Here is a 12,332-nt window from a genome sequence, read left to right on the forward strand (position 1 = left end):
TACCTGCCTCGGCCTCTCAAAGTGCTAGGATTATAGATGTGAGCCACCACACCTGGCCTGTCTCCCTTTTAAAACACAGGGAGGAAGGGATTGTTTCTGAATGCTCACGTATCATTTTAGTTTATTTCCAGACAAAAGGGAAGATATTTCTTAGCCATAAAGTGCAAATGTTCTAGAACCTTCCTCAGAGATGTCTCTGAGAAGGAATTATGCATGGGAAGCATTTAGCTCAGGGTCGGGCGCATGCAAAGGGTTGGAAAAATGACAGCTGTGAATATTGCAATTCATTTTATGCAAGGAGAGGGAAGGTCATATAATGTCCTAGTGAGAGGATGGGCTTTCAGGAGTTTGAGGCTGCAGTGAGCTACGATGGCCTCACTGCATTCCACCCTGGGCGACAGACCAAGACCCTCTCTCTAAATAACTAACTAAAAATGTATAAAGAATATGTTTAAAGGCAGAAAGAGCTGGGTCTGAACCCTAACTCCCCATTTACTAGCTGGGAGGCCTTGGGCAGGTTGTTTGATTTCTTCAAGCCTCAGTCTCCTCATCTGCAAAATGGGGTGATCACAGACTCAGCCTCTTGGCGTTGTGAAAAATCAGTGAACGAATAGGGGCGGGGCTTAGCGCCTGCCTAGAAGGTTTGATGTTCCTGCTGGTTCCAGTGGAGTGTGGGTGGGGAGCTGACAGGCAGTACAGGGAATTTTCCAGCCAGGTTGCCTCTTAACCTCTGGTTTGGTTTGGTTTTGCTTGTAACCTCTCACTGTTTGTCTGCAGAAGCCCAATTTTTTCATTTTAATTTGATGTATTTTTATATTTTTTGTATTTTTAAATTTTTTCTTTCAGTGACAGGGTCTTGCTGTGTCTCCCAGGTTGGAGTGCAATGGTATGATCATAGCTCGCTGCAGCCTGAGCCCCTGGGCTCAACCGATCCCCTCACCTCAGCCTCCTGAGTAGCTGGGACAAAGGCACACACAGCCATACACCAGCCACACACAACTAATTTTATTTTTTATAGAGACAGGGTCTGGCTACATTGCCCTGTCTGGTCTTGAACTCCTGGGCTCAAGCGATCATCCTGCCTCAGCCTTCCAAGGTGCTGTGATTACAGGTGTGAGCCACTGTGCCTGGCCTTAATTTGTACTTTTTAGAGACAGGGTCTCTGTCACCCAAGCTGGAGTGCGGTGATGCAATCATAGCTCACTGCAGCCTTGAACTCCAGGACTCAAACAGTCCTCCCACCTCAGCCTCCTGAGTAGCTGGGACCACAGGTGCGCACCACCACACACTCAGAGCCCAACTTTTTTAATGAGAGTTTGTCTTGAAAGGCTATCTGCAACTCTTCAGGAATGCCCTACTCTGTAGCTAATGAACGTTCAACCCACATGACTTTGATGTTGCTAGAGACCCCATCTTGTTATTTTCCCCCATTTTAGAAATGAGGGAACTGAAATTCAGAGAGTACAAGTAACCTGCCCAAGCTGACAGGCTTAAAAAAAAAAAAAAGATAAAAACAAAACTCAGGCCTGAGAGCAGAGTGTGTGCTCGTAAAAGACCCCAGCATAGGGTCTTTCTTCCCCGTGGGTGATAGAGCAAAGGTTTTGGAGTCAGATTGGCCTGAATTCAATTCCAACTTCAGAGTCTTGCTTAAAACAGGAGATGACAATACCCACTTCCCTGGGTGGTGGTGAGAATCAAATGAGGCTTTTAAAAACGTGCATAATGCCTTTATCTCAGGGCTCGGCACACAGTAGGCGATCAATAAAGATTAGGTTTTCCTGTCTCCTCCACACTCGTCTTTCTTCGGCCACATCCCCAAAACACTCACATGAACCTGAGCTCAGACTCCCGGCGGACCAAGACTTCCCGGAGACGCTGAATTTTTGCCATCTCCAGCTCAATCTCCTCCGGCATCATGGTTGTCTCCGCCATGGAGATGATGTCCAGCTGATCTGTGCAGGAGACACGAAACGCAAGCATCAGGACCCCGAGGCTGCACCGTGGGACCCACCCTGACATGGTTTCAGGGCACAGCCTTGCTCCGCGACCGTCATACGCCTTGAGGGCACACAGACTTCAGCCTGTGCCGCAAATGTGTATTCGTGAGCACGCCCTTTGGAAACCAGAAAACGTGTTTTCCACAGGAACTTCGTCTGTTTGCTTTTTTGTTTTGAGACGGAGTCTCACTCTATCGCCCAGGCTGGAGTGCAGTGGCGCAATCTCAGCTCACTGCAAGCTCCGCCTCCCAGGTTCACGCCATTCTCCTGCCTCAGCCTCCCGAGTAGCTGGGACTACAGGCACCCGCCACCACGCCCGGCTAATTTTTTTTTTTTTTTTTTTTTTTTTTTTTGTATTTTTAGTAGAGGCGGGATTTCACTGTGTTAGCCAAGATGGTCTCGATCTCCTGACCTCGTGATCCACCCGCCTCAGCTTCCCAAAGTGCTGGGATTACAGGCGTCAGCCACCGCGCCTGGCCTTGTTTTTGTTTTTTTGAGACACAGTCATGCTCTGTTGCCCAGGCTGGAGTGCAGTGGCGTGATCTCAATCTCGGCTCACTGCAACCTTTGCCTCCGAGGTTCAGGCGATTCTCCCATCTCAGCCTATATTATAAGTAGCCGGGATTACAAGTGCACACCACCAGGCCCGGCTAATTTTTCTATTTTTACTAGAAACGGGGTTTCGCCGTGTTGACCAGGCTGAGGTCAAGTGATCCGCCCACCTGGGCCTCCCAAAGTGCTGGCATTACAGTCGTGAGGCCACCACGCCTGGCTGGGAACTTTGTTATGATGGCTAGTGGAGGCTCACAAGTAGGCTCACAAAAGCCTGAGTAAGGCCTTGTCAGCCCCTGCCTGGTCCCAAATTCTGAGTCTCTGCTCCCCCTGACCATGACCACTTTGCCCTGTGGTCTGAGCCTCTAAGACCAGCCGACCCTAGGCAGAAGAAAGTTTTATCATAATTATCTTATAGGAATACTTTAGTAGTGTAAGTATTTTTTCGTTTGTTTTTGAGACTAGGCCTCACTGTCATCCAAGCTGGGGTGCAGTGGTGCAATCATAGCTCACTGCCGCCTCGAACCCTGGGCTCAAGGAACCCTTCTGCCTCAGTCTCCCAAGTAGCTGAGACTGCAGGCCCACCTAGGTAATTTTTTAATTTTTATTTTTTGTAGAGATGGGGTGTCACTCTGTTGCCCAGGCTGGTCTCAAACTTCTGGCCTCATGCGATCCTCCCAACTTGGCCTCCTGGAGTGCTGGGATTACAAGTGTGAGCATACATACATATACATATATATATGTGTATATATATGAATATATATGGTTTTATATATATAATATGTATAATATACACAGACACACTTTCTTTTTTTCTTTTTGAGATGGAGTCTCGCCCTGTCGCCCAGGCTGGAGTGCAGTGGCACAATCTTGACTCAGTGCAACCTTCACCTCCCGGGTTCGAGTGATTCTCCTGCCTCAGCCTCCTGAGTAGCCGGGATAACAGGTGTATACCACCACACCCGGCTAATTTTTGTATTTTTAGTTGAGATGGGGTTTCACCATGTTGGCCAGGCTGATCTCTAACTCCTGGCCTTGTGATCCGCCCACCTCAGCCTCCCAAAGTGCTAGGATTACAGGCATGAGCCATCGCGCCTGGCCAGACACACTTTTTTAAAGTCTGAAAAAGTACACTAAAATGTTAGCAGTTAAAATGTTAATACATATGCATGTGAATATATATACTATTATGTACATATACATATATCCACTGTGATATAGGTCTTATTTTTCTAATATAAAGTTAGGGTCTCACTATTTCATTACGTGTTCTTTTCACCTAGCAGCATGCCATGAGCGCTCCTGCCTGTCCTTGGATGGTCTTCCTCGGCAGCAGCGTGGAAGGCGGGGCGGTTTTCTATTTGTGGCTGCATCACGAAGCACTTAAGCAATCCACAGACATGTAGGTTGTTTCCTATTTTTTCCCCACTGTAATCATGGGGAAAAAATGTAAGAATTATTTTCACTGTAAGAATGTTCCAGTGAGGAACATTCTCAGTGAAATCTTCGCACACATCTATGGGGTTCTTTCGCGCTATGTTTCTAGGGTGAATGGCTGACATATAAAGGATGCGCTATTCAAGGCCTTTGATCGGTAGTGGGGGAGACTCGGGGCAGGAGATGTTCTTGGTGTACCCTGAGACACCATCACATCGCCTGTATCTGCTAATTCGTTCCACACCCACCCCTAAGATGGAGCCCACCCCACACCTCAGTTCTACAAGGGCGTCTGTCTTTTTCCTTATACTCAAGGAATAATAAAAGTTGGTATACCTTATACCCATGATTTGGAAAGTTGTTCTCTTTTTCCTTTTCCTTTTTTTTTTTTTTTTTCTGAGACGGAGTATCCCTCCATTGCCCAGGCTGCCGTGCAGTGGCATGATCTTGCCTCATTGCAACCTCCGCCTCCCGGGTTCAAGCGATTCTCCTGCCTCAGCCTCCTGAGTAGCTTGGATTACAGGCTCGTGCCACCACGCCCAGTTAATTTTTGTATTTTTAGTAGAGTTGGGGTTTCACCATGTTGGCCAGGCTGGTCTTGAACTCCTGACCTCAAGTGATCCACCTGTCTTGGCCTCCCATAGTGCTGGGATTACAGGCATGAGCCACCACACCCAGTCTTCTTTTTTCTTTTTGTAGAGACGAGGTCTCGCTATGCGGCCCAGACTGGACTGGAACTTCTGGCCTCAAGCAATCCTCCTGCCTCAACCTCCCAAAATGCTGCGATTACTTATAGGTGTGAGCCACTATGCCCAGTGAAGGTTGTCCTGTTTCTACCTGTCCATCTGCCTCCTATATCCTGGGGCCCTGGCCCTTGCACACCTGCACAGGGCTTAGGGCGCTGTGATTTGCAGGCTTCCCTGAGGTCAGTCCCTGCCTGCTTGGATCTCTGGACAGAATAGCGCCCTCTTCCAGCAGCCCACCTGATGCATTTGTCCATCTGTGGGACTCTCCTCGTCCTGAGGTTTTCAGCAGACAGACATTGGATTCTCGGTAAACTGGTGTTCCTTTCCATCACCTACTCCCTAATGTGGCCATTCCATGTGCCAAAATTATCTGTCTGCCCTCCACCAATCAAAACACCTTATTTTGCTGAGGAGACCGGAAGAAGGTAATTCTCTGGAGTTGATTCTCACATTGAAATGAATGGCCTCTCTTCATTCTGAGACAAGACAATTCCTTTTTTTTTTTTTTTTTTTAAGACCAAGTCTTGCTCTGTTGCCCATGCTGCAGTGCGGTGATGCAATCTGGGCTCACCGCAACCTCTGCCTCCCGGGCTCCAGCAATTCTCCTGTCTCAGCCTCCCGAGTAGCTGGGTCTACAGGTGCATGCCACCACGCCCAGCTAATTTTTTGTATTTTTAGTAGAGACAGGGTTTCGCTGTTTTGGCCAGGCTAGTCTTGAACTCCTGACCTCAGGTAATCTGCCAGCCTTGGCCTCCCAAAGTGCTGGGATTACAGGCATGAGCCACCGTGCCCGGCCTGACAACTCTCAGTTTTCAAGAGAAACAATAACAAAGGCAATGGAAAAGGCCAAGCAATTATATGGGGAGAGGAAAAAATTTAACCTGACCGTCACTGGCCTATTGAAGATTTTCTCCTCTTTGAGTTCAGCATCTCGGAGCAATGTCTGCTTCTTTTATATTTTCAGGGAGCTCCAATATTTCATAAAATAGATAAGTGCAGAACACAAATAGCGCAGAACCTGCTGTTGGGTTGGAGAGGGGGTCACCAAACAACTGTATAAGTGGGAGGAAGACAGCAGAGGTAGGTGAATGGGAAAAATGTGAAATTGGAGAGATTCACAATCACGTCCTCCCTGCCTTCTAAAGATGGCGGGTCTCGAAGATTATCTGGCCACCTGGCCAAGCCTGTGCCAGGGTGGGTGAAAAGGGAGACACAGTGGAGGGAGAGGAGGGAGTGTCAAAGAGAAGCAGGAAGGAGAGAGGTGAGGAGCCGTCTCAGGCTGTGGCTTGGGGAGAGGGAGCGATGTCTGTCTGCAGAGGATTTGTAGGAAATGTCTCATGTGATGTGCTGGCCGAAGATCTCCTGGGGTCATCTGGTTATGCTTCAAGGCCCCTGGAATCCAATTTCGGGTCCTACTACTGTCCCTGACACCATACTGTGGTGGCTCCTGGGATTGAAGCAGCGAGGACAGGCTTGAGGAAGGAGGGAAAGAGGGAGGGATAGGATCAAAATATTAATATTGGCTGGCATGGTGGCTCACGCCTGTAATCCCAGCACTTTGAGAGGCCGAAGCAGGCGGATCACCTGAGGTGAGGAGTTCGAGACCAGTGAGATCAACACAGCGAAATCCAATTTCTACTAAAAATACTAAAATTACCCTGGCATGGTGGCAGGTGCCTGTAATCCCAGCATATTGGGAGGCTGAGGCACGAGAATCGCGTGAACCTGGGAGGCGGAGGCTACAGTGAACCGAGATTGCACCACTACACTCCAGCCTGAGGGACAGAGTGAGACTCCATCTTAAAAAAAAAAAAAAAGATATTAATACTGAGTACTACTGTGTGCTGTGATGCTACCAAACTGGAAGACCAGCCTCATCGAATCAGATGGCCTGGGTTTCAGTTCAGTTCTGCCCCTCCCTGGCTGTGTGGCCCTGGGGAGTTCGTTAACCTGTCAGCAGCTCTGTTTCTCCTGTAAGATGAGGATAGTAAGAGAGCCCACCGCCCAAAACAGACATGAGGGATGAATTATCCCGGCACGTCACGTTTAATATACGCTTGCAATTGCCCTCATTATGACTGTTGCACCTGCTCTGCCCATCACCTCTTTTAATCCTCACCATAAGCCAGCAGGTTCAGTAGGTTCTCATTTTCACAAAGAAACAAAGGCTCAACCCTGGCAAGGGAAAGAGCTGAGTCCAGGTCTGGCTTCAAATTCATGCTCTTTGACCCTCACAGCTGCCTCTGGTCCAGGCAGCTGTTCTAAGTCCGACACACCCCGTTCATTCCCATCTCAGAGTCAAGCGTGGGGCTGTAACAAGTCATGGCCAATGAGGAGGCTTAAAACAAGAGGAATTTAATCTCTTGGAGTTCGGGAAGCCAGAAGTCTGAAACCAAGGTGTTGGCAGGGTCATGCGCTCTCCGAAGGCTCTAGGGATGGATCCTTTCTTGGCCCTTGCAGCCCCTGGTGGCTCCTTGGTTTGTAGTATTAGGTTGGTGCAAAAGTAATTGCAGTTTTTGCCACTGAAAGTAATAGCATCACTTCAACCTCTGCCTCTGTTTTCATAGGGTCTTCCTCCGGGTGGCTCTGTGTGTCCCTTTCTGTCTCATTAAGATTTAGGGCCCACCCTAATCCAATGTGAGCTCATCTGGATCCTTATCTGAATTACCCCTGCAAAGACCTTATTTCCAAATAAGGTCACATTCTGATGTTCTAAGATGCACATGAACTTCAGGAGGCCACAAACCCACAAGAATGAATGGCCACAGCCTTAAAAGCTTCCTGACAATAATGTCACTCTCTCCAGGGGCTTTAGACCCTGCACAGGGAACACAGCCTTGGCTGGAAGCAGCAGGAGTCCCAGGAGGTGGCCGGGGGTGAGGGAAGTACGTGGGAGAATTGGGGTCTGGCAAAAACCAGCCGGGCAGGAGCAGCGTCAGAAATCCTCATTTGACACTAATCATCGGCCGCAAGATCTCCAATGAGTCCTTTTATGTCTTTGCATCATTTTCCTCCTCTGCACAAGAGTTCAATAGTTACCTGTGCCAGAGACTTTCTGTGTATTAACTCATTTAATCCCTATTTTACAGAGATGACTCTGAGGCTTAGAGAAGGAAAGTGACTTGTTCAATATCACACAGCCAGATCATTGCAGAGATAGTATTCAAACCCAGCTTGCGCTCTCTCTCTCTCTCTCTCTCTCTCTCCTCCCTCTGTCCCCTCCAATCCATAACCACATGACCTTAACCACATAATCCAGCCTCCTGGTGAGGGCTGAATGCATTTGTGGCTGCGAAAGTGCGTAGTTAACCACCCCACGATATGAGTATTCTTGTTTTTCTCATCACAGTTCAGATGGGCAACCTGATTTCCATGGGACACATGCTGAAAACGGCAACACACCCTGGGGCGAGGCGTGGGACGAAGAGAATTAATCACACCCCAGGAACTGGCATTTTACCTCCATCCCCGGGGGAGGACGGAGGCGGTGGCTGCCAGGCTCCAGGTGCTTAGCTTGGATTTGGGGCAAAGAATGGAACAAGACCTATGTTGAAAAGTCTTGCTCAAGCATGTTTTTCTTCCCCAAGAGAAAGGAACGAAGCCTAAAGCTTGAATCATATACAAATTCTTAGAATCCTTTCTTGCCGTGAGCTGTGTCTCTGCACCAGGCACTGTGTTGGGCTCATTGTAAACCTCATCTCTTTTTTTTTTTTTTTCTTTTTTTGGTGAGGCAGAATTTCACTCTGTCTCCCAGGCTGGAGTGCAGTGGCATAATCTTGGCTCACTGCAGCCTCAACTTCCTGGGCTCAAGCAATCCTCTCACTTCAGCCTCCTGAGTAGCTGAAATTACAGGTTCGCTCCACCACACCCAGCGAATTTTGTTGTATTATTTGTAGAAATAGGGTTTTGCAATGTTGCCCAGGCTGGTCTCCAACTCCTGAGCTCAAGTGATCTGCCCAACTCAGCCTCCCAAAGCGCTGGGATTACAGGAATGAATCTCATCTCATTTCGTCTGCACAATACCTTAGGCCAGGGGTTGATACCCTATGGCCAGGGGACCAAGTGCAGCCCCATGCTTGATGTTGTAAGTAGAGTTGTTGTGGAACACTGATCACACTCATTCATTTACATGTCATTTATGGCTGCTTTTGCATTGCAAAAACTGAGTAGTTGCCACAGAGACTCCCTGACCCACGAAGCCTCAAATGTTTACCACCTGGCTCTTTATAGAAGAAGTTGGCCAACCTCTTCCCTGGGTGGTATACTGTAATTTCTCCCATTTAAAAGTTATGAAAGCCAGGTTTACCCAGTAACGATAATAACTAACATTTGTCGAGCATTTATCACATGCCAGGACCTGTGCATTACCTTATCTGATTCTCAGAACAGCCCTGGGTGGTCAGTGCTGTTATCCCATTTCATAGATGGGGAAGTCGAGGCTCAGGAAAGGGAGTAAGTGATGGAGGTGAGATTTAAAACAAGATCTGTCCTACTCCAAAGCTCTTGTTGTAAAGAACCATATTCATGTAAGAACTACCTCCCTATGTAAGTACCATCATCATCATAACAAAACTGAGTAGACTGGACTGCTTTAGACACAGAGGGAGTGGTTATTCCCAGACATTAGTGGGCATGGTGTATATCTAGGGAGGTTGTTTAAGAAACAATTCCCTGCCTCCACCTCCAGGGATTAAGATAAACCTGTGTTGGGGTGTCATGTCCGGTGACCTTCATGAAGGAGGTCTTCAGATCAGAGTGAAAAATGCTGATACAGGACCTGAATAAATGAATATCACACACAGTCAGTTTCTTTCCAGTCTGAACTTGTGTGATAGAAATTAGCCTGATAGGCTGTTCCTTTCTTGATCACATTTTCCAACCAGAAGGCAGGGATCCAACAGCTGCCAAGGAATGTCTCCACGAGGAGGACAAATCACAGGAAGAAACGGGAGGAGCTTTTCAAGCTGGCTGGAGACGACGGTCGCCACGAGCCTGTCATGCACACTTACAAGCAAGAGCTTGCTGACTGTGTGGAGACAGCAAAGCATGAAGGCACAGACATCCCCAGGGCTCCAACTGCCATTGCTGTCACCGAGCTTCCAGGAGCTGAGTCATTTCTGGGGGAAGAGGCAGCTAAATCCATCTTCCCATTCCCAAACGCCACCCTAGGGAGATGCATGCTTCCTGAGCGGTGGCACCAGCAAACAAGAGCTGAGCACCCGGGCAGCCCTGGTATGCGCCAGCAGGTTTAATCACTGATCTCAAAACAGAACAAAAAGTAAGGCTACCCAGGGAGGAGTGGTGGAGGTGATGGAGGATGAGGACTGGTGATCTAGAAACTTCTCATTTAAATATAAGCTTGGAGGGTTAAACTGGTGGGGACCAGAGAGATACCTTCCCTAGCCCATCTTTTCCAATCAGTGGTCATGGTAGGAATTTAAGTCCTGGGTGCCGTATATATCCCCTGCTTTTACTTCTGCTTCATATCTTTATGTGCCTAGTACTGGCCCCAGAGCTTGCTCATTTCGGGCATTTACCACGAGCCATGATCTAGCTCATATCAACCTCTCTTTCTAGATTAATGAAATGAGGCTTAGAGAGGTCATAAATGATTGATCAAACTCACTCACTCAATTGTTACAGAAACACCAAGGGTTCTGTCTAGATCTTGTCACTCGCTGCACAGAAAGCCAATCACTGAGGCAATGAGTATTGCCAGAGAAGAAGGCTTTAATTGGGTGCTGCAGCCCAGGAGATGGAAAGAACCTCATATCCATCTCCTCAACCCACTAAAATTAGAGGTAGCAAGGAAGAAATGTAACCATGTGTTGCATTGGGATATATTGTGATACATCCCTATTCCTTTTTTTTTTTTTTTTCTGGGAAAGGATTAGGAAGGGGTAAGGAAGAGAATCTGGTCAACAGGATACAGGTGGTTGGTTAGGCAATCGTGGTGGTTGAGGAGTGTGGCATCTAATTGTCCCCATATAGTGATCTGGTAAATTTCAATTCCTTCATACTATCTGGGAGGCCCAGAGGTCAGTTTCTTGAGAAAGGAACTCAGATAAAATGAATGTAACTTTCTCAAATTTTAAGATGAGGGGGTCAATTTTTGTGTTTATTAAAAAAAAAAAAGAAAAGAAAAAACAAACCATAGACATCAGTTCTAAGGGGCAATGGGGCAGTGCTATAGTGAGTGGTGGAAATGAAACTCAAACCCAGATCTATCTGATTCCAACGCCCATGCTCTAAGGTCAAAAGAGCTACAGAACAGTGTTTCCAAAACTCTCAGCACTGCATAGAATTTACCCCAGCTACATACTCTGTACTCTACCATGTACTACTCCGTATGTCATGACATTGACTTTTTTTTTTTTTTAGATGGAGTCCCGCTCTGTCACCCAGGCTGGAGTGCAGTGGTGCAATCTTGGCTCACTGCAAACTTTTCCTCTCGGATTCACGCCATTCTCCTGCCTCAGCCTCCCAAGTAGCTGGGACTACAGCGCCCACCACCACACCCAGCTAATTTTTTATATTTTTAGTAGAGATGGGGTTTCACGGTGTTAGCCAGGATGGTCTTGACCTACTGACCTTGTGATCCGCCCGCCTTGGCCTCCCAAAGTGCTGGCATTACAGACATGAGCCACCGCGCCAAGCCAACATTGACTTTTTTTTCACTCAAACTCCCTAAAGGAAATGTCATATGACATCCACAAACAATGGCATAATTAGAAAGTAGCCATAAAAATAAACCTCATGAAACAAAGCAATGCTGTTAAATTCTGGCTAAATCCTATAGCCTGCTTAAGGTTCAGATCGAAGCTTGAATTTTCTTTCTTAACAAGGTGAATCAGCAAGTACTAGGGACATTAAAGACAAAGCTAGCACCAAATCATGACTTTCTCCTTTAGGTAATCGGAAAGCTTGATAATTGGAGAGAAAATGAGTAGCTTTCCTGAGGTAATTCATTGCTGTTTGATGCTACAAGCATGAGAGTACCACTGGGGGTACCTATCCCATCCCCTGTTGTAGAATAGAATTCCAGTCCTTTGCATTGGAAAGGTCTTAAAGATTGTTTTGGTCAGCCTCATACCCATGTTGGATAGGATGTAAAATGACTTGGCAAGATGTGGTTCTCAGGGTCCCTCAACAAACAGTTCTCATTCAAAATTCAATGAGAACTCAAGCTGGAAGGACAATTCTCAGCCATGGGTTAAGTCCTACCCAAAGAGGAATCAGCCATTTTGAGCGATTATTTCAACCCAGCTCATATAACAAAGGCAATTAAACGAAAGGCTGGGGGTCTATTCACTTCAGTCATTGGAATATACTTAGGTCACACAATATATTTAGGGAAGGACATGAGGGACTGGGGTAGGGGGAGTCAGTGTTGAGGGAGAATCAACTTTCACCTAATATGTCCTTTTCTCTTGTTCGGGTTTTTTTTTTTTTTTTTTTTTTTTGAGACGGAGTCTCGCTCTGTTGCCCAGGCTGGAGTGCAGTGGTCGGAACTCAGCTCACTGCAAGCTCCGCCTCCCAGGTTTATGCCATTCTCCTGCCTCAGCCTCCCAAGTAGCTGGGACTACAGGCGCCCGCCACC

General features: G+C 47.3%; 1 protein-coding gene across 2 annotated transcripts in view; it reads right to left on the reverse strand.

Annotated features, from left to right (window-relative positions):
- The window catches only part of BMERB1 (bMERB domain containing 1), a 167,663-nt gene that overhangs the window by 70,546 nt on the left and 84,785 nt on the right, over positions 1–12,332 (reverse strand). For both annotated transcript variants that reach the window (XM_003916596.5, XM_017953211.3), the window contains exon 2: positions 1,829–1,952. In XM_003916596.5, the coding sequence (XP_003916645.2) occupies positions 1,829–1,952 (124 nt within the window). The remainder of the gene's footprint in view (positions 1–1,828; positions 1,953–12,332) is intronic.

Source organism: Papio anubis, chromosome 18 (assembly GCF_008728515.1).
Source record: "Papio anubis isolate 15944 chromosome 18, Panubis1.0, whole genome shotgun sequence".
Taxonomy (NCBI): domain Eukaryota; kingdom Metazoa; phylum Chordata; class Mammalia; order Primates; family Cercopithecidae; genus Papio; species Papio anubis.